We start from the raw sequence: 25,478 nt of genomic DNA on the forward strand, positions 1-25,478 counted from the left end.
AGGGCTCAGTTGCCTGGAGCCCGTTCAGCCCATCCCCCAGTTCACTTTGCTTGTGGGATCTCCCCGTTGCTCCTGCCCGTGGACTGAGTGGCAGGCCATCCTACAAGCACCCGGACACTTGACATCAGTGGTGTCAAGACAACTCTAAGAAGGTTTTCCGTGATCCCGCAAGCCCTGCGGTCCTTCCTGGGATCCTGCCTTCAATTTGATTGCACAGGTACCACAGCAAGCCAGTGCTGTGTGCTCCGAGTTCCAGGGCGTCCTCCAGCTCAGCCACTGCACTGAGAACATGGACTCTCTGTGGGGCCCAGGAGCCGGGAGTCACCCCTTTGGGGTCCACAACACCCGGCTGTCCCCAGACTTGTGTCCAGGGAAGATAGTGTTGAGGGCCCTCAAGGAGAGCGGGGCAGGGATGCCTGAGCAGGACAAGGACCCTAGAGTCCAAGAGAATCCTGGTGATCAGAGAAGGGTCCCCGAGGTCACCGGGGATGCATGGTCTGCATTTCGGCCCCTGCGGGACAATGGAGGCCTCTCTCCCTTTGTGCCCAGGCCCGGGCCTCTGCAGACAGACCTCCATGCCCAGAGGTCAGAAATCAGATCTAACCAGACATCCCAGACCTCCTGGACGAGCTCCTGCACCAACCGAAATGCCATCTCCAGCTCCTACAGCTCCACGGGAGGCTTGCCGGGGCTAAAGCGGAGGAGGGGGCCAGCCTCATCCCACTGCCAGCTGACCCTCAGTTCCTCAAAGACAGTGAGTGAGGACAGGCCTCAGGCTGTCTCTTCAGGTCACACCCAGTGTGAAAAGGGAGCAGATATAGCACCAGGGCAGACACTCACCCTCAGGAATGACTCCTCCACATCCGAGGCCTCTAGGCCCAGTACACACAAGTTTCCCCTGCTGCCACGCAGGCGAGGGGAGCCTTTGATGCTGCCACCTCCCTTAGAGCTGGGGTACCGGGTTCCTGTTGAAGACCTTGACCGGGAGAAGGAGGCGGCATTCCAGCGCATCAACAGTGCGCTGCAGGTTGAGGACCAGGCCATCTCGGACTGCAGACCCTCACGGCCTTCCCACACTTTGTCCTCACTTGCAACAGGGGCTTCTGGTCCGCCTGCGGTTTCTAAAGCACCCAGTATGGATGCACAGCAGGAGACACACAAGTCCCAAGACTGCCTGGGCCTACTGGCCCCCTTAGCATCTGCTGCAGGGGTCCCCTCTACAGCTCCCATGTCTGGGAAGAAGCACAGACCACCAGGCCCCCTGTTCTCCTCCTCAGATCCCCTTCCTGCCACCTCTTCCCATTCCCAGGACTCAGCCCAGGTCACCTCGCTGATTCCTGCCCCCTTCCCAGCTGCAAGCATGGATGCGGGCATGAGAAGAACAAGGCGTGGCACTTCTGCTCCTGCAGCTGCCGCAGCAGCCCCTCCCCCCTCCACATTGAACCCCACGTTGGGGTCACTACTGGAGTGGATGGAGGCCCTTCACATTTCTGGGCCTCAGCCACAGCTGCAGCAGGTGCCCAGAGGTCAGAACCAGAGATCCCAGACCTCCCGGACCAGCTCGTGCCCCAAACGAAAGGCCATCTCGAGCCCCTACAGCTCTACGGGAGGCCTCCCGGAACTAAAGCGGAGGAGGGGGCCAGCCTCATCCCACTGCCAGCTGACCCTCAGTTCCTCAAACACAGTGAGTGAGGACGGACCTCAGGCTGTCTCTTCGGGTCACACCCAGTGTGAAAAGATGGCAGATACAGCACCAGGGCAGACACTCGCCCCCAGGGGTGGCTCCCCCAGATCCCAGGCCTCTAGGCCCCGTAGACGCAAGTTTCCCCTGCTGCCACGCAGGCGAGGGGAGCCTTTCTTTGATGCTGCCACCTCCCTTAGAGATGGGGTACCGGGTCCCTGCTGAAGACCTGGACCGGGAGAAGGAGGCGGCATTCCAGTGCATCAACAGTGCACTGCAGGTTGAGGACCAGGCCATCTCGGACTGCAGACCCTCACGGCCTTTCCACACTTTGTCCTCACTTGCAACAGGGGCTTCTGGTCTGCCTGCCGTTTCTAAAGCACCCAGTATGGATGCACAGCAGGAGACACACAAGTCCCAAGACTGCCTGGGCCTAGTGGCCCCCCTGCATCTGCTGCACAGGCCTGTAGTCCCAGCTACTTGGGAGGCTGAGGCAGGAGAACAGCATAAACCAGGGAGGCAGAGCTTGCAGTGAGCTGAGATCGTGCCACTGCACTCCAGCCTGGGTGACAGAGCGAGACTCCGTCTCAAAAAAAAGGAAAAGAAAAAAAGTTCTTGTGACATTTGTGTATGAAATCAGCCTTCACTACATGGATAGGACCAGCACGCTTCCGCGGCACGACTCTGCGATCTTACTACATATTTTTTATTTTGTATTTTTTTTATTCCTTTTGAGACAGTCTCACTCTGTCACCCAGGCCGAAGTGCAGCCGAGATCTCGGCTCACTGCAACCTCCACCTCTTGGGTTCAAGCAATTCTCCTGTCTCAGCCTCCCAAGTAGCTGGGACTGCAGGCACACGTCAAAACGCCTGGCTAATTTTTGTATTTTTAGTAGAGATGGAGTTTTGCCATATTGGTCAGGCTGGTCTCGAACTCCTGACCTCAGGTGATCGACCTGTCTTAGCCCCCCGAACTGCTAGAATTACAGGTGTATGTTTATTTATTTATTTATTTAAGATGGAATCTTGCTCTGTATTTATTAAGTTATTTATTTGAGATGGAGTCTTGCTCCATCGCCCAGGCTAGAGTGCAGTGGTGCAATCTCGGCTCCCTGCAACCTCTGACTTCCAGTTTCAAGTGATTCTCCTGCCTCAGTGTCCCAAGTAGCTGGGATTACAGGTGCCTGCCACCACAGCTGGCTACTTTTTATATTTTTAGTAGAGACAGTGTTTCACCGTCTTGGCCTGGCTGGTCTCGGGCTCCTGACCTCATGAACCACCTGCCTCAGCCTCCCAAAGTGTTGGGACTACAGGCCTAAGGCACCATGCTCGGCCATATTTATTTATTTAATTATTTAGAGACAAAGTCTTGCTCTGTCACCCAGGCTGGAGTGCAGTGGCACCATCTCAGCTCACTGCAGCCTCCGCCTCCGAGGTTTAAGCGATTCTCATGCCTCAGCCTCCTGAGTAACTGGGACTACAGGTACTCACCACCACGCAGGGATATTTTTTTTCTATTTTTTTTAGAGACACGGTATCACCATGTTGGCCAGGCTGGTCTCGAACTCCTGACCTTAGGTGATCTGACAGCCTCGTCCTCTCAAAGTACTGGGATTACAGGCATGAGCCACTGTGCCCGGCCTCTCACTACATTTAAGTGACGCCATGGCTCATGCCTGTAATCCTGGCACTTTGGGAGGCCAAGGCAGGTGGATCACTTGAGGTCAGGAGTTCGACACGAGCCTGGCCAACATGGGGAAACCCCGTCTCTAGTAAAAATGTACAAATTAGTCAGGCGTGATGGTACAAGCCTGTAGGCCCAGCTACTTGGAAGGCTGAGGCAGGAGAATCACTTTAACCGGGAGGCAGAGGTTGCAGTGAGCCAATATCATGCCACTGCACTCCAGCTTGGGTGACAGAGTGAGACACCGTCTCAAAAAAAAGAAAATAGAAAAACATATGATGCCAGGGTGTCTCGGCCTCAATACCTGCATGAGCACAGTCATGTCCAGGCCAGGGCTGCTGGTCGAGGTCCGGCCCCATCTCTTTCAGCAGAAAGGGAGTAAGCTTGCAGGGAGGCTGGGGGACAAGATCCCAGGATCTCAGCCTCCGCTCATGGATCAGCTCTGAGACCCCGAGTGAGCTGGGGATGCTCTGTGTGCATTGGCTTCCCCAGCTGTCAAGTAAAGGGATTGGATGAGGAAGTCTTGTCAAGGTGGAATGATCTCAGATTTGGGGCAGCAGTGAATGATCCCGCTCCCTGGGCCATGCCAGTGGCCCGGCCTCGGCTCAACACAGCCCCAACACTCTGGAATGGGGATGAGGGGGCAGTCAGCTCTTGCTCCTAGTAAGAGAGATGCAATAGGGCTCTGTGGCTGAGCTGGGTGCCTTGCCTCACACCTGTAATCCCAACCTTTGAGAGGCCGAGGTGGGAGGACTGCTTGAGGCCGGGAATTTTGACAATAGCCTGGACAACATAGCCAGACCCCATGTCTACAAAATAATAATAAAACACACAGCTATAGTCCAAGCTACTTGGCAGGCTGAGGCAGGAAGTTCCCTTGAGTCCGGGAATTGGAGGCTGCATTGAGCTATAATCGCACCACTGCACTCCAGCTTGGGTGACAAAGTGAGACCCTGTCTCTAAAAGAAAAAAAAATTGGCCTGTGAGCATGGGTTTGATCTTCAAACAGGACCGGGAGGGTAGGGACAGACAGTGCTGTCATCCTTAGGTGCTGAACACTCAGAAACGGGCCAGCGGCAGCCCTGTCCTCACCTGCAGACACCAGATTGGGCAGAACAGCACGTGGCACTTGCAGCTCTTGCAGTGAGGGCAGAACCCAGTGTCAACCCTTCTGCCTGTGGGAGGGGCTGCTGAGGCCTGCAGAGAGGCCAGGGTGGAGGCTCATCCCCTTGTCCAGCCCTTGGTGTGGTCTCCACCAGGTCCCCAGCCCACCAGTGTAGGGCGCCCCTGAGCCTGCTGCTGCCACGGGCCCTGTCTCTACCCAGGACGTCCCCCCACCCTCGCAGTGTCAGGGAAATGATCATGGTGGTGGTGACACTCTGCAGGCAGGGCTGCTGAGAGAAGCTGAGAAGGGTCACACTGCAGGCAGGGGCCCGTGTGACAAGCCCCTCTCACCCCGAGAGAGCTGACCAGGCAGCTCACGAGCAGAGCCACATCCCGGGAGTCCGAGAAAGGTTCTGGCTGGGCTCAGCCACCTCATTGGCCACGGGCAGCCTTTGTCGTGTGAGCCTTGCTCTCCTGGGGAGGCTCAGGCTGACGGCTGATGTGGGCATTGCCGAGGGTAACCTGTGGCCCAGTGTATATGGCCGGCTCTCCTCAAGCTGCATTCATTCAAAGTAGGACCCAGGGTGCATGCCCATCTCCAGCCCAGGGCAGCTCCCCTGTAAGCTGGGTGAGCTACTGAAGCCAAGGTGGGAGGCAGCTGACAACACCACCCACGGCCCATGCGGAGGTGGTAGAAAGGCTGGACTCAGCAGGAACACCAAATCCCGGACCAGGCAGAAACCACCCAAGACTGAGGAGCTCGTGCCAGAGCGGTGGCCACAGGTAAGAACCCGGGCCCAGGCTGTGTGTGGCGGGAATCCTCCATGTCCCAGGGCTTAGCGTAGCAAAGGAAGACCAGCCGGGTCACCCTGGTGGCCATCTGTCCCTGTCCCACCTGCAGAGTCAGAACAGCCTCTCCGCAGTGGGGATCATCTCTCTCTGCTAAAGCAATAGCGGTCCCTGCCCCAACCAGACTACCCCACTCAGTGGGGTTACGGATGCTGCTCCAGCATCCTAACACTGCCCAGCTGGTGCCTGCCTGTGCTCACCCACACCCCCCAGGCCGGCCTTCCCTGCAGCCTGGGCTTGGCCACCTTGGCCTGATTGAGCACTAAGGACTCCGGGGCACCCAGCCCCATCACTGCACCTGCTGCTTCCAGCCCCACCCCACCGGCTCTGGGGTTCTTCCCAGCGGCGCTGATCATGAAATCAACATGCACACAAGTCATCTCAGGAAACTTTTTAATGAAAGTGTCGGCCACGGTGGTGGGTAGGTGGCTGAGCTCAGATTGCAGCTGCTAAGACACCAGCCACTTACCAAGAGAAAGCCAGGCTGCTTCAAACCCAGGGCCCGAGGCAAAACAGCATCACTTCTGGTCGGGGAGTCTGGAAGCCATGCCTTGTGGGAGGTCACACTGGCATCTAGGCCTTTGCCTGCATTGCAGAAGGAGAGCCGGGTCCCCCTCCTGGAGAACGCTGCGTTCCCCAGCCCCACACCGGCTTTGCCACCACACAGGCTTTTGAGGCAGGAGGTGGGTAAGACGTAGCTGTAGACCCAAAGCAACCACCAGCCCTGGGACCCTGCGGGAGAGGAGCACTTTTAGAACATGGAAAAGTGTGGTCATCCCATCATTAGACAGCACACATCTTACATAAATAAAAAGTCGTATGGGGAAGGAGGTTGGGGAGGGAATAAAAAATTGGCACAGACATTGATAGACTGGTTTCCAGTTTCAAGGTAATAGATGCACATCATGAGACCAGAGGAGGCAGAGACAAGGGCTGGATTTGGCTTTTCTAAGCAATATGTGTTCCTGTGCAGGGCTGAATGGTCGCTGAGACAGAGATGGAAGCCAGGACAGGGGAGCCCACCGGGCCCAGATAGGTACAGAGAGCAGAGGCTCCTGTTCTGTCCTTGCCACCCATGAGGGTGACACTGCTTGTAAATGGTGGCTGTGCTCTCCCAGCAAGAAAAAAGCACAACTAAATCCACACTGCACACAGACGCAGACAGAAAGCCTTCAAGTGGCTCTGTTTTCTGCTCCCTGCCTTGCCAGGTCCACAAGCAGAGAGGAGTGTCAGGCGCATGGCCCCACTGTCAGGCTCCCCAGTGAGCTGCGGGTTCAACAGGAGCTGCCCACTGACACACAGGGGACACCCACTCCTCCCACCTTGGGAGCGGTTGCCAGACAGAGCCCCACTGGGTGCTGGTGTCATCCAGGGACCCCACACACTTCCTTAAATGTGATCCTGCTTCCCTCTGGGCAGCTGCATCCTCTCCTCCTGCAGGACCGTCTGGAAACTTGGCTCTCAGTTTGCTCTCCCTTCTCTCCTCTGCCTGCCCCAAGCCCCTCTTTCTAAAAAAGTGATGCCATGTTCAAGGGATTATTTCTTGAAAATACTTGGCGGCCTCCATGCTTCTGTTTTCTTTGAGCCAGGTGGTCAGGAGGGCTTACAAAGAATGCCTGGGCTCCCCCGCAGGTGTCGGCAGATAGGGTAGCGAATGGTCCTGTGCCTCCACCTGCTCCGGGAGGGAGTCTCCCATCTCTAGGCCTGGCCCCTTCCTAACCCTCCACGGATCCTGTTCTCCAGAGACTTCAGAACCCACTCCTGAGAACAGCGGAGCCAGGCGCTTAGAGGAAGACCAAATGCTGCCAGGACACGGATTGTCCAGGGATTACATTCCAGCATCTTATTAGGTATCTGGATCTGTTGAGGAAAAAATTAGAAACTATGTATAAAACTTAAAAATATTCAAGCATCAAAAGGTTATTTAGGATGAAAGTTTTAAAACAAGTCATCAGCAAGCTGCTGCCACCAAGTGGAGACTTATACAAAAGTTGAGCGAGTCCACTGAGCTGAGAGGACAGAAATGAAGTCACCTGTGCTGGGGCAGGGGCAGGGGCAGGGACACTGGGGGCAGGGAGTGAGTGGGCAGAGAAGCCAGAGAAGTCCAGGCCTGTGGAAGCCAAACAGGAGAGCGTGGGCCGGAAGGGCGGTCAGGATTGGGGGACGAGGTCGCTCTCCCTGGAGAACGAACCCTAAAGTGCGTAGCCTGGGATTCCCTCCCTGGGGGTCCTGTCCCCCGACATTTCACGGGCCTTCTGAGCTGCCTTCCAAGGAGGACTAACACGGCAACAAAAGACCCATTTCTGCACAAAAATCCTTCTGGAAAGAAAAAGAAGAAAGCCAAGAATGGAGTCAAAATGCTACCCAGTGCTGACTAAGCCTCTCAAACCCTGTTCTAAGTGGAGTGTGGTTTCTAAGTCAGGGAAATGGAAGAGGCCCCACCCACACAGGGACAGGGCCACGGCCCCCACAGGATGAAGCAGCAGCGTTTATTCAAGATACAACAGTGAGGGAATCCGGTCACGTTCCCTTCTCCCCAGAGAGGGCGCTTCTTGACAAGTGATTCAGTAGAAATCTTTTAGACTCTATAAGTTAAGTTCATAAAAACCACTGCTTTCACCCTGTCTCCCAGGGCCAGGCCTGGACTCCGAGATGAACTGGCTTGGGGCGCCCTCGGGTGGCCACATAAAAAACCCACAGTCTGAGGCCAGCCTGGGGCTTTCAGACCTGGGCGGGATCTGCCCAGGCCACCTGTCCTTCTGCTTTGGGCCGCTGTCTCTTGGCAGATGGCCTGACACCTGGGGGTAGCCCAAGGATGCCTCAGAAAATCTTGATTCCCACTCTACAGATGGCCCGATTAGCCAGAGGTTTCCAGGCCATCTGTCCGCCTCCAGGAGATGGACTGGGACCTTTAGACATCGGTGGAGAACAGGATGCTCTGTCTCTTGCTGTCCAGGGCAGGGATGGCCTCCAGCCGCAAGAAGTACGGCAGCACCTCGACCTGCCCTCGCAGAGTGGGGAAGAGGAGAGTGGCTCAGAGGGGGGCTCACAGCTGCTGGTGGGGAGGTCTTTGGGGCCCAAGCCCCCAAGTCCACCTCAGGTGCTAGAAACCCCTGCTGGTGTCATGAACCCCTTACAGTGAGACGGGGGTGGGGTGGGGTCCTGACAAGGCATGACTTGTTGGGTGGGGGGTGGTTATTTATTTTAGAGATGCACAGGGCCTTGCTCTGTCCCCCAGGCTGGAGTACAGTGGCTCCATCATGGATCACTGCAGCCTCTAACTCCTGGGCTCAAGCAATCCTCCTGAGTCAGCCTCCCAGATACCTAGGATTACAGATGTGTGCCACAGTGCCTGCCTAATTTTTCTTTGTATTTTTTCTGGAGATGGGGTTTGCTACATTACCCAGACTGGTCTCAAACACCTGGGTTCGGTTGTCCTGCCTCGGCCTCCCAAAGTGCTGGGATTACAGGCATGAGCCACCACACCCGAACACTTGGGGTGGTTTTAAGCCCCCAGCAAGGTGCACCAGCAGGACCAGGAGGTGGCCTGGGCACCCCCTATCACTCCCATCCATGCAAACCTAGGCAAGTCCCTCTCTCTGAATCTCAGCCACCACCACATACAATGCAAGTCGGAAGATGGGCAGGACTGGGGGTGGGGCAGGCAGAGACCACCTCTGTCAGGCTGGGGTTGCATGGGCTGGAGACTGTCTTCCCATACCTGGGACATGACCTCCAAGGACCTGCTGTCAGTCATGGTGATGGGCTGGCTGGGGTTGGCAGGGAGCTTGCTCTCCTTCTCGGAGGGCCAGAGCCGCGTGGGGCCAAAGACAGTGGCGAGGTTGTGCAGGGACATCTTATTGACCACCTCCTTCTCTGCCACCCTGTAGAGGACCGAAGCAGAGGGTGCTGTTTCAACGCCACCACCAGGAGAGAGGCAGAGGGGCTGTGCCGTGCTAGAGTCCTCAGGGAGGGAGTGACCTCGACCCTGGCTGTGCTGCAAGCTGACTCCAGCCTTGGTACTTCTGGGTCTCAGTGGCCCAGGACAAGGGGCCAGCTCTGGGCTGATGGGGAGGTCTTCATGATGTGCTTGGGAGGGAAGAGGGGGGTCCAAGTGCACTGCTGGCCACGGCCAAAGCTCTGAGCTCTTTGTTAAGGCCACAGTGCAGAGGGAGGAGGGTGGCAAAGAGGAGAGGCAGGGGTGGGGGTGGCAGTGGTGCTAGTCCTTAGAAGCAGTGAGCTACTGCAGACAGGGGTCGGGGGAAAAGGTCCTTGGTGCTGGGGGTCTGGTGGGAGCAGAGGGGCACCCCAACGGCCTGGAGACCTGGAGTCCTGGGCAGCCACAAGAGAGCTGGGCTACCTTTCCAGGTGGTCTAGAAGGAAAAGGAAGGTGAGCAGGTTGGCCTCCGGCAGGGACGACAGCAGGTTGAGCATGCAGCTCTTCTTTGCAACTGGGTCTGAGAGAGCTGCAGGAGGCAGTGGGTTACTCCTCTGGGTTACGACAAGCCGGAGACCTCTCCCGAGGTGGTCACACGGAGCACCCGGGACACGAGTCCTTGCGCAGTTTAGGCTTGTCATCATCGTCACACCCACAGCGCTGGCCACCAGTGAGGACCCTGTGAGGGGCACCTGTGTGGGGTGTGAACCACCTGAACGCCTTTTCTCTACCTCGCAGGGGTCAGCAGCACCCGGTGAACAGCAGCAGGAGGAGCCGCTAGAGCAGCTGCTCGTGGGCAGAGCTGCCCTTGGACAACTCCTGCCACCACCCCCTCCCCAGAGGAGCCCAAGGCAGGGGAGGCTCAGCATGGAATGAAACAGGGGAGTGAGGGACACAAGGAGGTGGGAAGTGGGAGGGTCCCAGCCCCACCAAGTACGCAGAGACCCCCTCGTCGTCCTGGACACCACAGGGGCACCTGCAGGCTGGGAGACCAGGTCCTCTGCGCATGGGCCCGGGAGGCAGACCTGCCCCAAGGGTGATGCAGAGGCCACAGGTGCTGCACGCACCAGCACCCACTATAGACATCAGCCTCCAGGTTGACTAAGGGTCAGGTCATGTTTGAAACCATGCTTGGCTGGACCAGGACCCATGGCAAGAGCACCTGGGCACCAGTGTTTAGCCCTGGTCTGCAGGAAGGAGGACAGCAGACTTTAGGACCCCACAGCACGGCAGTGCTGACCATTTCACCCACTTGGCCTCCTTGAGGAATAGGGACGGGGAGCCCTCTGGGGATGGGCAAGGCCTTCCAGGACAGGCTCGGTTCTGGTCCCCTGCTTTTTGAGGTTGGGTTAAAATGCCGACCATGGCAGAGGGGTTACAGCTCAGGTTCCCACACCTCGCTTTTCACAGCCTCCGAGGGCAGCAGTGCACGTGGAGGAGACGTCTCCCATGAGGCCAAGGCCTCCAGTGCTCACCGATGCCCTCTGCGAAGTTGGGGTAGAACTCGTCAGTGAAGAGGGGCTCGGGCAGCTCACGGAAGTACAGCTTCAGCGTGCCTGCGATGGCGTTCATGTCCGTCTCGCTCATCATCACCGACACGTCCTTGTTATCTGGAAAGAGCAGGGAAATGCAGCGGCCTCCTTGAAGATCCTGAGTGAGTCACCCACCATCCCTGCCTTGGCTAAAGCACCGTCCCTGCCATGCTGACCACTGTGTGGGTCCCTCCTGGGCTTTGAGCAGCTCATCTGACTCCTCCCAAGAGCTGTGCATGGTTCTGTGCCTGCAGAGTTGATAGGGGTGCGTGGGCATTCCCATTCCTCTCCCCTGCTTGGCCTGATGTGATGGCCAGGAGGAGGCCAGCGTGGCAGGACACAGTGCCTGCGTGGGGATTGGGTGGCTCTGCCCTGTACATAGCAACCACCCCTGCACCAGTGTCTTCTGATAGCAGGAAGGCCGTGGGAGAATCTGATTGGTTTCAGTGTTTGAACCGGTGTCTTCCTTTGGACCCAATTGGCCATTGGTGCTTACATCCTCACCACAGGCCAGGTTCATTCTGGGCCCCCAGAGGGAGCTGAAACTACCACAGGGCCCTCCCAGGGATGATTCTAGGGGTCCTGGTCAGGGTGGGTGGTGTGTGCTGCAAAGAAGGGTCTGCAGGCACAAAATCCTGTTGCTTTGAAGATGCTGGGAAGGACCCTCTGGGGTCTCAGTGCCCTCCCCTGGCATTTGAGGCAGGTCTGGGTCCTTCAAAGCCTGTGAGGGTTGGTGAGATGGAGGCGGAGATGCTGCAGCCCCGGCCTGCGCTGAATTTCATCAGTGCCCTCTGCCCACCACATCCTCATACAGGGCAGTGGACAGACCGCACTGAGTCCTGGGCTTCCACCTCCTGTCCACCCCCAAGGCAGGAAGGCCAAGTCCCCACAGAAGCCCCTGGTCCACTCCACCAAGTGGCATGAGTGGGTACGATGGTGTAAAAACTGGCTCCTATGGAAGCTGTTTGTACAACTCTTGTTTTCTCTTTTTTTAAAATAATACAACAGTAAATGAAGAAAAGACACAGAGAAGGATGTGACATGCCTGGGCCATGGAGCACTCTGAGATCTCATCGCGGACACCACTGCCCACACCTCCATCCCGTCCTGCGCAGGCCGACACTCACTGACGTCGAAGGCTGCCTTCAGTGCCTGGATGTCCGTGGCCACACCGGACACGCGGTAGATGCCCACCTCCTCCATGCCTCGGCGCTCGATCTCCTCCACGCACTGGCGCACGATGTAGGGCACCTTGGACCTCTCTCTCCTGCGGGAGGAGGGAATGTTCTCAGCGTCCTAACAGCCCTGCTTGGGCCATAACACAGGAGACCTGCTCCCTATCTGCACACCCGGAGGTGGGGTGAGGACGGTGACGAAGGTACCCAGGTCTGGGGCTGCACACAGAGCCTTCTGCATGCCTGTCCTCCCTCTGCAAGCTCTGTCCTCATTGCATGTACTTTCTCAGGAACCTTTCAAGCGGCCAGAACCCCTGCGAATCACACATGATCTTTGCGGGAAGGTCAGGAGGCCTGTCTAAGTCAAGTCAGCACGGGAAGGGCATCTGACAGATTCCAGGCCTGGGGTTAGCAGCCTGTGCCCCCAGCTGGGAGGTCAGACCCGGTGTTGGTCCTGCCACCCACGTGCTGTGTGAGAGGAGAATCCCTGACCCCTGCCCTGGGCCTTAACACACATCTGACGAATGAATGAAGGGTTGCCTCAGCACCGGTGCTCCAAGTCCTGCGATGCGAAGTGCTTTTCTCCCCTGAGTCTTAGCAATGGACAATTCCAATACCTCCACACAGGACACTAGAGTAAGAATCCTTCACAGTTAGAATGCAGTGCTGTGCGGAGGCCTTAACTTGAGTTCTGTTTTGCACCTGGATTTACCAGCACATCAAAGCTGCTTCGCAAGCCCCCTCATTAGCAGGGCTTATCTGGGGGAGCTGCTGATGGAGTCCTCGCTGCTCGTGCCCACAGCCCTCCCAGAGTGCTATGCGAGTGGCTGCCATGCAGTTGGGGGTGGGGCGTGGTGTTTAGACACAGATAGGAGTCCAGGGTATGACTGATGGATGCCCCGGCCCACGTGACCAGCAAGGTCAGAGGCCCAGCCAGATTCCATCCTGGGGAAGCAAATGAATTCTCAGAGGAATTGGTCTGTGTCTGCATGAACTGCTCTCAAACCAACAAACAGGCTTCTCTTGGCAACTGACTCATGACAAAGGGGCAGGGGTTACAACCATTCAACAGGAATCTGGGACTGTGACTAATTCCAAGCAAGGGCAGAAAACCCTGCACTTGGGCAGTTCCTGGAGCCAGCCTACTGCTTCCAAGCAAGGTGGCAAGGACATTCCTGAGCTGGTTTGCAGGAAACACAGGAGGTAGTTGAACACGCAGTGTTCCCTGGGGCCTGACCTCACCGTGCAGTGGCCACGCACAGAGAGGAGAGACCCACACATGCTCTTTTCTGCAGAAACAGCTGAAGGGACAGGCACCCTCAGTGCGTGAGCCCAAGCCCCTCCCCACTCACTTGGTGACCACAGCAATCTTGACTCTGAAGATCCTTGTCTGTTTTTGGGACGGCATCCTCTTCAAGCTGAACTCCCTGCTGTTGAACTTGACCGAGAGCTTTACTTCGATCTACAGTGGGGAGAAGGGGCACAGTCCTCTAATCCTTCTGGTCCTCATAGGCCAAGGTCCCAAGGACCCCTGGGAGTCTCATCAAATATTTCCACCCCCAAGGCATGCAGAGGTCTCAGCATGAGGTGGAGTCGCCCCTCGGGGAAGCCCCTAGTCTACTTTAGCAAGAGCCAGGATTGTTGAAGATGATGTAAACGACTGGTTTCTGCAGAACCATCTCCTAAAATCCCCACTGCTTCTCTTGCTTGCTTACTTTTTTTTAAGATATGGGATCTTGCAATGTTGCCCAGGCTGTAATCAAACTCTTGGGCTCCAGTGATTCTCCTGGCTCAGCCTCCAGAGTAGCTGAGATTATAGTGTACTGTGACCAGCTTTCTCTTAGTACCAATTAAAAATTAAGTAGGAAAGACAGAATAATGTAAGAAAAAGCCAAGAATCTCAAATATTAACATTTTACCATTTATACCCGGGCCTTTTTGGGTGTGTCATTGCTTTTAAGGTCTAAACCTTTCTGGGGTAGCTAAAGACAAATCAGGGGTCTCCATTTCTATGGGCAGCCCCCAGGTCCCTGAGTGGAGGCCCCACCTGTCCTGGTGGTGCCATGAGACCTTTGTTTGAGGAGGGATGCTCAGGGCCTGGCTGGCAACTGCATTCCAGCCAATGAATGACGATTCCCGTGCATGGTGATTCTGCTCTTGGGGGCCCTCCCTCCTCCAACCAGGCTCCCTCTCAGATGCCGCCTCAGGCTCAGCCACCTCTGACTGATTTGAAATGAACAGAGGCCACCCTATCCTTCTGGGGGAAGTGGGCACCAGGAGAGTCCCACGGACACGTACCCCATTCATGGCGACTGCCAGTCTCTGTCCTGCAGGGCCTGCGGGTCCAGCTGAAAGCAAGGAGTCATGATTGGCAGAGGCCCTGCGGTCTGTTCAGAGGCCCCACGGGGCAGCAGCCCACACCCGCCACTTCCCCAACCCTTAGTCAGAGGCAGAGCCCGACTGCGGCCAGCACCTCCATCCAGAGGCCGAGAGACGTAGAGTAAGGAGGGGCCTGCCAGACACCCCTGGAACCCAGGGCCCCACTGCTCCCAGAGCCCTGCTGCCTGGGGTCTCCACCCCCTCCTCCCTCTGCCCCTCCCAGTTGGGAGCTGAGGACAGGCAAGGGACCCTAGAGGCCACAGCCACCTGGGCCTTCTGCAGGTGAAGTGGCCAGAAAATAAGAAGCTCTGGAGCAGGTCAAGGAGCCCAGCCAGCTGCCCCTACTTCACAGGTGTGTGCACCTGGGCCTCCCTCCCTGCACCTGCTCAGCACGAAGGCTCACCACAGGCACACCTGGGGGGTGACCCCTTCTCACCTCCCCTTCTAGGTCCTACTGGTTAACGTTTCCCAAGGCTCTGAACTGTGCAGCCAGAGTGGCACAGAGAAGCAAAGGGCGGCGGGACGTCTCCCACCAGGGGCCATGTGGCCACAGGCTCTCATTCCGCACCTGGCCCTGAAGGTCGTCAGAGGCCACACTCCAGGCCTCAGGGACCCCACCCTGAGAAGCAGCATCTGTGAGCAGGGAGCGGTCAGTCAGAACCGCACACAAAAAGGAAACTCTCAAGTGGCACTTTCCCCCGGAGTGAACCCTAAGCAGAGGCGGGAGAGGACAACATGAGGGATGCGGACAGAGTGCGCTTTCTCTGGAAAGGAGGAGTTTCATACCACTGCTGGGAGCTTTAAAAAATGGAAACCCTGCCTGTGATATCAGCACTTTGAAAGGCCGAGGCAGGAGGATCACTTGAGCCCATGAGTTTAAGACCAGCCTGGGCAATATAGTGAGACCCTGTCTGTATTAAAAAAAAAAAAAAAATTAAAAAGGCAGCCAAGCATGGTGGCACATACCTGCAGTCCCAGCTGCTTGAGAGGCTGAGGTGGGAGCATTGCTCGAGCCTGGAAGGTGGAGGCTGCTGTGAGCCACGATCATGCCATTGCACTCCAGCCTGCGCAACAGAGCGAGAGACCCTGGCTCTAACTAACTAACCAAGTAACTGGAAACATAGAAACATGTTAAACAGGAGACATTCTTCCCTTTCCTTCAAAGAACAGCCATCACTGGGCCCCTCTCCCCTTGAAAACTCAGAACTGGCAGAAGCAGCTAACAAGCAACCCAGAGTCCAGGTAAGAAAAGACAGAAAGAGAAGCTGTCCAGATATCAGGCAGCTGCCCCTCTGAGCCCGCCTGGAACCACGGCCCACATGCCAGCCCATTAATAAAATAATAATGAAAACTACTCACATCTAACAAGAGATTAGACATCTAGATAGAGGAGGCTCAAATATCCCCAAACAATGCAATGCAAAGGGTCTTTGCCGTGGCAAACTATAATCAGACTATTTAAGGTCAATGTGAAAATGCGAATTCTAAAACCACCAAGAGAAAAGGATCTAGTCACCTATAAAGCAAACCCCATCAGATGAAGAGCAGATTTCACAGCCCAGCAAATAGAAAACATGTGCTTAAAGGCATAGGAGGCAGAGAGGTACAGGGCTGGAGACAGGCAAGGCCAGTATTCCCCTCAAGGCGACGGCCAATCCTGGAAGAGGAGGCTGAGAGACAGAGCAGTGATTCTTTTTTTTTTTTTTTTTGAGACGGAGTCTCACTCTGTCACCCAGGCTGGAGTGCAGTGGCATGATCTCGGCTCACTGCAAGCTCCACCTCCTGGGTTCATGCCATTCTCCTGCCTCAGCCTCCTGAGTAGCTGGGACTACAGGCGCCTGCCACCACGCCCGGCTAATTTTTTGTATTTTTAGTAGAAACGGGGTTTCACCGTGTTAGCCAGGATGGTCTCGATCTCCTGATCTCATGATCTGCCCGCCTTGGCCTCCCAAAGGGCTGGGATTAGAGGCGTGAGCCACCATGCCCGGTTGATTCTTTTTTTAATTCTTCCTTTCTTTTTTTTTTTTTTTTTTTTTTTGCTTTTTATTTTGCTGAAACAGGGTTGCCATTACTTTTAATGGCAAAAACTGCAATTACTTTTGTACCAACCTAATAATATATTGCTCTGGCTGGTCTCAAATTCCTGGCCTGAAGCAATCCTCCTGCCTCAGTCTCCCGAGTAGCTGGGACTATAGGCGTGAGCCACCACACCTGGTCTAGAGCAGTGCTGTTGACTTACTCATGTGGCTGAGGGAGGGGATGCCATAATGCCCCACACGTGGGGTGCAGGTTTCTTACTCTAGGAGTCACAGTCAACCAGAAATAAAGCAGCCCTCAGGAGCACTGGATCCAGCTTCAAATCATCTCAGTCACTCAAATGCATAAAGGAGATCTCAGAATTTCAGACCCCTAGGCCTCAAATTATTTTATTTTTATTTATTTATTTATTTGAGACAGCATCTCACTCTGTTGCCCAGGCTGGAGTGCAGTCTCAGGATCATGGCTCACTGCAGCCTCGATCACCCAGGCTCAAGTGAGCCTCCCACCTCAGCGTCCCAAACAGCTGGGACTACAGGCACACACCACCACCACACCCAGCTAATTTTTTATTTTTTGTAGAGATGGGGTTTCACTATGTTGCACAGGCTGATCTTGAACTCCTAGGCTCAAGCAATCTGCCCGCCTCAGCCTCCCAAAGTGATGGGATGACAAGCATGAGCCATCATGCTGGGGCTCAAAATTATTTTTAAAAATTATTTCTGGCTGGGCGCAGTGGCTCACGCCTGTAATCCCAGCACTTTGGGAGGCTGAGGTGGGCAGATCACGAGGTCAGGAGTCTGAGACCAGCCTGACCAACATGGTGAAAACCCATCTCTACTAAAAATACGAAAATTAGCCAGGCGTGCTGGCACCTGCCTGCAATCCCAGCTACTCGGGAGGCTGAGGTAGGAGAATTGAACGCTGGGATGCAGAGGCTGCAGTGAGCCGAGATCACGTCATTGCACTCCAGCTTGGGCAACAAAGCGAGACTCCATCTCAAAAAAAAAAATTATTTGTAACGATTTTTATACACAACTTCCATTGCCAAATTAAAAACAACTAGCAAACAAGGAAATAAGACAGCAGGAACAAAACTCAAGAGAAAGCACAGACAACTTTTAAAAAGGCCCATAGGATCTCCAGATTATAAAATCATCAGACCATGTACTTTAAAATAAGTTCTTTACATGTGTATCAAGGATAAAAAGAAACAATTAAGAATTTCATCAGAAAACTGGCAACTACAAAAAACGGATGCATTAGGCATGGTGACTCACGCCTGTAATCCCAAAACTTTGGGAGGCTGAGGTGGGTGGATCACCTGAGGTCAGAAGTTCAAGACCAGCCTGACCAATATGGTGACTCCCCATCTCTACTAAAATTACAAAAATTAGCCAGGCATGGTGGCATGCTCCTATAGTCCCAGCTACTCGGGAGGCTGAGGCAGGAGAATCACTTGAACTGGGAGGGGGAGGTTGCAGTGAGCCGAGATCGCACCACTCTACTCCAGCCTGGGCGACAGAGCGAGACTCCATCTCAAAAAAAAAAAAAAAAAAAAAAAAGGAGGCTGGGAGTGGTGGCTTAGGCCTATAATCCCAGCATTTGGGAGGCTGAGGCGGGCGGATCACCTGAAATGAGGAGTTTGGGATCAGCCTGATCAACATGGCAAAAGTTCATCTCTATTAAAAATACAACAATTAGCCAGGTGTGATGGTGGACACCTGTAATCCCAGCTACTTGGAGGCTGAGGCAGAAGAATCACTTGAACCTAGGAGGCAGAGGTTGCAGTGAGCTGAGATTGCACCACTGCAGTCCAGCCTGGGTGACAGAGTGAGACTCCATCTCAGAAAACACAACAACATAAAAAGCCATTGCCTTCAAATGAGCAAAATTAGATTGAGAATTGGCTTCCCAATAAAAGCAGGAGAAATCAGATACAAGGGAATCATGTTTTCAAACTGAGGAAAGAAAATATCTGCCTACCTAGAATTCTATGCTCACTAACAATATCCTTCAAAAGTGAAAATGGCTGGGCATGGTGGCTCATGCCTGTAATCCCAGCACTTTGGAAGGCTGAGGCAGGTGGATCACCTGAGGTCAGAAGTTCGAGACCAGCCTGGCCAACATGGTGAAACTCCATCTCTACCAAAAATACACAAATTAGCCAGATGTGGTGGTGGATGCCTGTAATCCCAGCTACTCAGGAGGCTGAGGCACAAGAATTGCTTGAACCTGAGAGGTGGAGGTTGCAGTGAGACAAGATCTTGCCACTGCACTCCAGCCTGGGTGACAGAGCAAAACTCCATCTCAAAAAAAAAAAAAAGCAGGCCAGGCACGGTGGCTCACGCCTATAACCCCAGCACTTTGAGAGGCCGAGGTGGGCGGATTGCCTGAAGTCAGAAGTTCAAGACCAGTCTGACCATCATAGGGAAACCCGGTTTCTACTACAAATACAAAAAAATTGTCCGGGCATGGTGGCGTGCACCTGTAATCCCAGCTACTTGGGAGACTGAGGCAGGAGAATTGCTTGAACCAGGGAGATGGAGGTTGCAGTGAGCCGAGATCACGCCACTGCACTCCAGCCTGGGCAACAGAGCCATACTCCGTCTCAAAAAAAAAAAAAAACAAACAGAAATTAGCCAGACGTGATGGCTAACACCTGTAATCCCAGCTACTCAGGAGGCTGAGACAGGAGAATCACCTGAACCCAGGAGGTAGAAGTTGCAGTGAGCTGAGATCCCACCACCGCACTCCAGCCTGGGCCACAGAGCAAGACACGGTCTCAAAAAACAAACAAACAAAAAAGTGAAAGTGGAATATATATATGTGTGTGTGTATATGTGTATATGTGTGTGTGTGTGTGTATATGTGTGTATATATATGGAATATATATGTATATTTTGCCCATGACATAGCCCTCAGGAGATCCTTGACCATGTGCTGAAAGATATTTCTTCCCAAAGATATTTTTATAAATAAAAATAAAGGGTAACAGAAGAGGTAAACGTGTGGGTAAATCTAAATGAATGTTATTGGTATGAAATTACAGTAGTATAGAAAATGATATCTTGTGGGGTTTAAAATAAATAAAACATACTGAAATATGTGTGGGTAAAGTTATATATCTGGGATTTGCACTGAAATAATGTGGGGTAGAGGGAAGCAGGAAAGAGGATACATGAAATTAGCTTGGCCATAAGATTGTTGTTGAAATTGAATGGATACTCGGGGCTTCATTACACAATTCTTTTTACTCTTACATAGCTCTACACTCTCAACATAAATAAGAATAAAAACACAAAAAACACACAGATACATCTATGCACACACACATATTTAAAATACACAAAAATATTAGCATATAAGTCACTGGGGGTAAATTTAGTTCCTGTTCGAAGGTTCTTCTACTGACTAGGAAGAGGATAGAAGTACTAACTCATAGGCTGGGCGAGGTGGCTCACGCCTGTAATCCCAACAGTTTAGGATGCCGAGGCAGGCAGATCTCTTAAGGTCAGGAGTTCAAGGCCAGCCTGGCCAACATGGTGAAACCCTGTCTCTACTAAAAAAGAATACAAAAATTAGCCGGGCATAGTGGTGCACACCTGTGGTCCCAGCTACTCAGGAGACTGAGACAGGACAACTGCTTGAACCCAAGAGGCGGAGGTTGCAGTGAACCAAGATTGCTCCACTGCACTCCAGCCTGGACAGCAGAGCAAGACTCCCTCTATCTCAAGAAAAAACAAATAAACAAAAAAAAGTACTAGCTCATGTTAGACTTTGGTAAATGAAGGATGCATGTTGTAAGCTCTAAAATAATCTACTGTCATCTTTTAAAATAACTCCAAGACTGCACAGTTAGGAAACTAATAGAGAAAAAGGAAATTGAATAATAAAAATAATAAATGCAAAACAAGATGTGAAAGGAGATAAGAAGAAACAGAATAGGCATGGAAAACAAGTTGGTGGTGGGTTTCAACCCAAATAAATCATCACCTACTTTTAAAAGGACAATCAATAAAAATTAAAGTAATTGGAAATAAAGTAAAACCCAACTAATGCCTTTTATGTAAGGATACAGAAAGGTGGAAAATAATGAAAAATATATCATGCATGCACTAACCAAGAAAGCTGTATAACTTTTTTTTTTTTTTTGAGATAGAGCCTCACTCTGTCTCCCAGGCTGGAGTGCAGTGATGTGATCTTGGCTTACAGCAATCTCTCCCTTCTAGGCTCAAGCGATTCTCCCACCTCAGCATCCCAAGTAGCTGGGACTACAAGTGTGCCAACTTAGAATTATATTAGCCACACCCAGCTAATTTTTGTATTTTTTGTAGAGGCAGGGTCTCACCATGTTGCCCAGGCTGGTCTTGAACTCCTGGGCTTCAGCGACCCACTCACCTTGACCTCCCAAAGTGCCAATTACAGGCATGAGCCACCATGCCCAGCATAACTATTTTTAATGAAGTAGACTTTAAGAAGAAAAGTATTATTAGAGATAAGAGACACATCACGGAAAAGAAGAAATTACTAGGAGACGGGTGCAGTGGCTCATGCCTGTAATCCCAGCACTTTGGGAGGCCAAAGCGGGCAGATCACCTGAGGTCGGGAGTTTGAGACCAGCCTGACCCACATGGAGAAGCCCTGTCTCTACCAAAAATACAAAATTAGCCAGGTGTGGTGGCGCATGCCTGTAATCCCAGCTACCCAGGAGGCTGAGGCAGGAGAATCGCTTGAACCCAGGAGGTGGAGGTTGCGGTGAGCCAAGATCGTGCTATTGTACTCCAGCCTGTGCAACAAGACCAAAACTCCGTCTCAAAAAAAAAAAAAAAAAAAAAAAAACGAGGTTACTAGCTAGTTTCAATATTACTTAACATCCAGAAAACTGGATATAGAAGTTTTTTTAGAGAAGCTAAACCAATAGGTTATACATAGAGAGAGATTTATTGAGGAATTGGCTCACATGATTGTGGGGACTAGCAAGTTTAAAATCTGTAGGGCAAGCCAGCAGGCTATAAATTCAGGTAAGAGTTGATCTCGAAGTCTGGAACCTAAACTCTGTAGAGCAGTCAGCAGGCCAGAAACTCAGGCAGGGTTTGTGTGTTACAGTCTTGAAGCAGAATTCCTGCTTCTCTGGGAAACCTCAGTTTTTGTTCTTACGGCCTTCAACTGATTGGAGGTGGCCCACCCATATTATGGTGGGTAATCTGTTTTACTTAAAGTCAACTGACTGTCAGTGTTAATCACATCTATGAAATAACCTCCCAGCAAGATATTGACAAGTATTTGACCAAACAACGGGGCACCATAGCTTAGCCAAGTTGACACATAAATTAACCATCAGGAGAGAGTAGAATATCCAAAAAACAACATACTAGGGGTATTATATCTTATATAGCTATTATAATTACATAAAACATAATTATAGAATGAAGATATTAAGATAACGATTAGAACAAAAATATAAACTTTTTTTTTTTTTTTGATACCAAGTCTTGCTCTGTCACCCAGGCTGGAGTGCAGTGGTGCAATCTTGGTTTACTGCAACCTTTGCCTCCTGGGTTCAAGTGATTCTCCTGTCTCAGCCTCCCAAGTAGCTGGGATTACAGGCACCCGCTACCATGCCCAGCTAATTTTTGTATTTTTAGTAGAGACGTGGTTTCACCATGTTGCCCAGGCTGGTCTCCAACCCCTGACCTTAAATGATCCACCCGCCTCAGCCTCCCAAAGTGCTGGGATCACAGGTGTGAGCCACCACACCCAGCCAAAAATCACCTTTTTCACAAGGATCAAAACAGTCATTATGCTGGAGATGACAGACCTCACTGTCACCATGCTCCTTTTGTATGTCTACTAGGCACGGTGCTGGGTCCACACTCACAGAAAGCTTAGGAGCTCGCACCCAGGGGCTCCGGCTGTAGCAGAATCCCAAGAATAAAACCTGGTGCTGAAAGAAAGAGTAGGAGATGGGGCCGGGCGCCATGACTCACTCCTGTAATCCCAGCACTTTGGGAGGCGGAGGTGGGCGAATCACGAGGTCTAGAGTTGGAGACCATCCTGGCTAACATGGTGAAACCCCATCTCTACTAAAAATACAAAAATTAGCTGGGCATGGTGGCTGGCACCTGTAGTCCCAGCTACTCAGGAGGCTGAGGCAGGAGAATCATTTGAACCGAGGAGGCAGAGGTTGCAGTGAGCCGAGATCACGCCACTGCACTCCAGCCTGGTGACAGAGCGAAACAGCATCTCAAAAACAAAACAGAAAAAAGAGCAGGAGACTGGACTCTGGGAGGGCCTCCTGGTGAGAGGTGAGCACAGAGGGGAGAGATGATGGAGTCAGGAGCATGGGCTTCTGGTGGCCCCAGCAGACCCTGTGGCAGTGTGGCCAAGGGCCTCTGCAAGGAGGGATCTTGGCCAGGATGACGCTGCAGCAGGCCTCTTCCTGAGGCCCCCCAGCCAGTCCGGCCAGGGTCCCAGTGTCCAATGACCCCTGTTCCGCAGCAGCAGCTGGGGCCAGCCCCAGGCTCTCTTCCACTCCCAGCTTCTTAAGACAGGAAGTGGAGAGAGTTGTTTGACAAAACACTGAGGCAAACCACATCCTCTCTCTTCACCAAGGGACAGTTTGAGGGGATGCCGGCGGAGGGAGCTTTAGAGTAGAGACCTCTACCCAACCAGTGACCGTCACACACACAGCAGGGCATGCTATGGAGACCCCCAGACAGTCACTCGGGGAGACCCAGCAGGTCCAGACTCCACCCAGAAATTTGTGGCAGCAGGTCTCCACTCCCAAAGGCCACGTGCCCACGGGTGGTCTCTGGTGCCTGAGACTCCAGTCTCATTTGCATCTTTGCAACTTCGAGTTTAAGTGGGTGTCGCATCCTGTATGTCCTCCTGAGCAGAGGAGGGGCACAGCCTGGGGTGGCAGCTGGCGTCAATCCCTCAAATCCCCTGAGAGCCACTGGGGAGACTAAGCAGTCCCCAGCCCCCACTTGTCCCTGAGCTGCCATTCTCAGCCCTGTGGGAGGAGACAGAAAGCCCTGAAGAGAAACCAAAGGACCAGGTCAGGAGGGGCGGGGGGTGGCATGAGCAATCAGGGCAGGGAAGGATGGACAGATGGGGGAATGGAGGGAAGAAGGAATGAATGAAAAGGTGAATGAATGAACAGAGAGAGAGAGAGCGGCCACTCCTCCCTTGCTTTAGTTTACAAAGCACTGGGATCCTCCCAACAGCCTGCAAGACAGAACTTCTGGGAAGCAGACCAGATGGCTGGCAGGGAGGGGAGGCTTGCCCTGGCTTTTGTGGGCCCAGTGGGAGGCAGGGAGCAGGAAGGGGCATCCTGTATGTGTCCTCTGCAGCGGCAGCAGCGGAGGCCTTCCTTGGGCTGGGCTTCCTGGAAGAGGGTCAGGAAACACCCGCTGTGGCCCCTCTCCACCACGCCCTCATCCAGGACACCAAGTATCAGTCACTCAGCTCACGAGACCCAGGCCCTGACTCAGGGAGAGAGGATGTGAGGGGTGGGGCACCAGGCTCCCCAGGACTGAGAGACCCGAGATGTGGCCCCGGGCTGGGTGTTGGGGCAGACTGGCTATGGCAGCATTGTGTGTACCCCAGCAGGCCAGTACCCACGCAGGGAGCCTCCAAACCCCTTCACCCATGACCCTGGGAGAAGACCCCAGCCTTGGAGAATTGGCCTCACTGAAGGGGCCTGCACCGGCCAGCAGGGTCAGGTGGGGCCAGACCAGTTCCCACCTGGGATATGCAAATGGGCCTCCTGAATCCTGGAGCCAGGCGTGGACTCACACACCACCATTGTCCCCAAGTCCCCATCTGCCCCACGGGCACACCCTGCCACCTGTTCTGTGCAAGGGCCCTGAGGCTGCCTCCTTGCTCCCAAGCCCTGCAGGTGCTGAAGCCCACACACACACGGCTGCTGCTTCCTGGGCCAGTGCATGTGCGTGCATGTGCACACACACACACACACTCACATACACATACCCACACACAATCACACACATTCACACACACCCACACTCCCCACACTCACACTCACACACACTCACACACACCCACACATGCATGCAATCACACATACCCACACACTCACACACACACCCACACATACATTCACTCACACATACACACACACGCCTTCTCCAGGAGGGGCTGGCTGCCAAGGGCCACCCAGCTTCCTCCCACGTCTCACTCACCGTCCAATATCCGAGCAGACCTTGGAGTCGGCGGCGGCAACAGCAGCGTGGGCAAAGGCCTGGGGGCCACAGGGGGCTTGGTGTCGAGAGAGGACCACAGCCAGCACAATGACAGCCAGCGCCAGCCCCAGACCCAGCAGGACTAGGCCGACCGTGGCCCCGTAGCCCCGGGCCATGGCTCTGCAGCCCAGGAGGAGAGGGGCGGCTGGTGGGCAGACGGAGGGACAGATGGGTGGGCAGATGAATGGACAAGAAGATGCACAGAGTCACAGGTAATTGGACAGATGGACAAACAGGTGGGGGCTGAAGACAGACACAAAGATGGATCGACAGATAGGCCAGATAGCTAGACAAAGAGGACAGTAAGAGAAAGATGGTCAGATAGACAATGGGACAGAGATGGGCTTACAGATGGGCGGACAGACAGACGGGTCTGAACAGCGGGCTGCCAGATGGACAGATGGGTGAATGGACAGACGGCTGGCGGCTGTGGCGAGCTGCTGCCCTCACCAAGTGCACACTACGGAGTGGCCAAACTCACGCCTCAACTTCTAGTTTTCAGCTCCTGCTTGTTGCTGGCAGGAGGCCAGGCAGCAAAGCGTCTGAGGGGAGTTTTCCTTGCCTAGAGGAGTCAGCTGCTGTGTTAACTCCCTCACTGCTGGTAGGTCCAAAGGCCCCACCTACCGCCCGCCAGAGCCCAGGGTCACACTGTCGCAATGTGCAGGAGAACTTGGTGCCTGCTGCACTGCGGTTGCCAGGTAGGGGCAGGGCTCCCCGGAACCTCCACACCATTTCCCGGGTTCTCAGCAGCTCTAGGAAAGCAGAGCTGGGGCTGCTTAACTCTGCCCCGGATCCAGCAAGGCTGCCCCCCTCCCAGAGGGGAGCCCTGCTCC

At 53.8% G+C, this 25,478-nt stretch overlaps 2 protein-coding genes across 7 annotated transcripts; one reads left to right on the plus strand and one right to left on the minus strand.

The window, feature by feature from the left end:
• On the plus strand, positions 1-13,889 carry LOC115931970 (putative POM121-like protein 1). The gene is made up of 4 exons (XM_055375232.2): positions 1-1,684; positions 9,209-9,337; positions 9,994-10,909; positions 11,796-13,889. The coding sequence occupies exons 1-2, from the start codon at positions 290-292 to the stop codon at positions 9,296-9,298; spliced, it is 1,485 nt and encodes a 494-aa protein (XP_055231207.1). The 5' UTR covers positions 1-289; the 3' UTR covers positions 9,299-9,337; positions 9,994-10,909; positions 11,796-13,889.
• On the minus strand, positions 5,705-25,425 carry LOC129529618 (breakpoint cluster region protein-like). Of its 6 annotated transcripts, none has more exons than XM_055375260.2 (9): positions 24,586-25,423; positions 15,308-15,405; positions 14,261-14,310; positions 13,315-13,424; positions 11,915-12,054; positions 10,731-10,865; positions 9,679-9,784; positions 9,040-9,202; positions 5,705-7,178 (listed from the first exon to the last, which is right to left on the minus strand). In XM_055375260.2, the coding sequence occupies exons 1-9, from the start codon at positions 24,759-24,761 to the stop codon at positions 7,017-7,019; spliced, it is 1,140 nt and encodes a 379-aa protein (XP_055231235.1). In that variant the 5' UTR covers positions 24,762-25,423; the 3' UTR covers positions 5,705-7,016. The 6 variants fall into 6 exon arrangements, with proteins under 6 accessions (XP_055231235.1, XP_055231236.1, XP_055231237.1 ...); XM_055375261.2 differs by having other exon boundaries at positions 5,795-6,050; positions 24,586-25,422; XM_055375262.2 differs by lacking the exon at positions 5,705-7,178 and adding an exon at positions 7,792-8,319.
• Between the last annotated feature and the right edge of the window lie 53 nt (positions 25,426-25,478).

This window comes from Gorilla gorilla, chromosome 23, assembly GCF_029281585.2.
Source record: "Gorilla gorilla gorilla isolate KB3781 chromosome 23, NHGRI_mGorGor1-v2.1_pri, whole genome shotgun sequence".
Lineage (NCBI taxonomy): Eukaryota > Metazoa > Chordata > Mammalia > Primates > Hominidae > Gorilla > Gorilla gorilla.